Consider the following 247-nt stretch of genomic DNA (forward strand, 5'->3'; position numbering starts at 1 on the left):
TCGCGCTGCTGACAACAAGATGGCGGCGGCGGGGCCGGCGGGCCCCGAGAGCCGGGTGTTGGGCTACACCCTGCACCGCTGGAGCAGCTTCTCCTCCACCTACCTGCCCGAGTGAGTCCCGGCTTCGGCCCAGGCCTCGGCCTCGACCCTGGGTCGCTCTGTGCTGCTGGGCCCGCGTTGGGCCTTTGCCGTGGCCTACGCGGGGAGGCCGCGGCGGGCGGTGCAGCGGTGGCGGCGGCCGCGCTGA

At 74.9% G+C, this 247-nt stretch overlaps 1 protein-coding gene across 1 annotated transcript in view; it reads left to right on the forward strand.

Moving 5' to 3' along the window:
• Nucleotides 1–10: 10 nt before the first annotated feature.
• Nucleotides 11–247, forward strand: part of MKLN1 (muskelin 1, intracellular mediator containing kelch motifs) — a 98,252-nt gene continuing 98,015 nt past the window's right edge. Inside the window, exon 1 of the mRNA XM_009882969.1 lies at nt 11–111. Within this exon, the coding sequence (XP_009881271.1) occupies nt 20–111 (92 nt within the window). The 5' untranslated portion in view covers nt 11–19. The remainder of the gene's footprint in view (nt 112–247) is intronic.

The sequence above is a fragment of the Charadrius vociferus genome, unplaced genomic scaffold (assembly GCF_000708025.1).
Source record: "Charadrius vociferus isolate BGI_N301 unplaced genomic scaffold, ASM70802v2 scaffold32, whole genome shotgun sequence".
Taxonomy (NCBI): Eukaryota; Metazoa; Chordata; class Aves; order Charadriiformes; family Charadriidae; genus Charadrius; species Charadrius vociferus.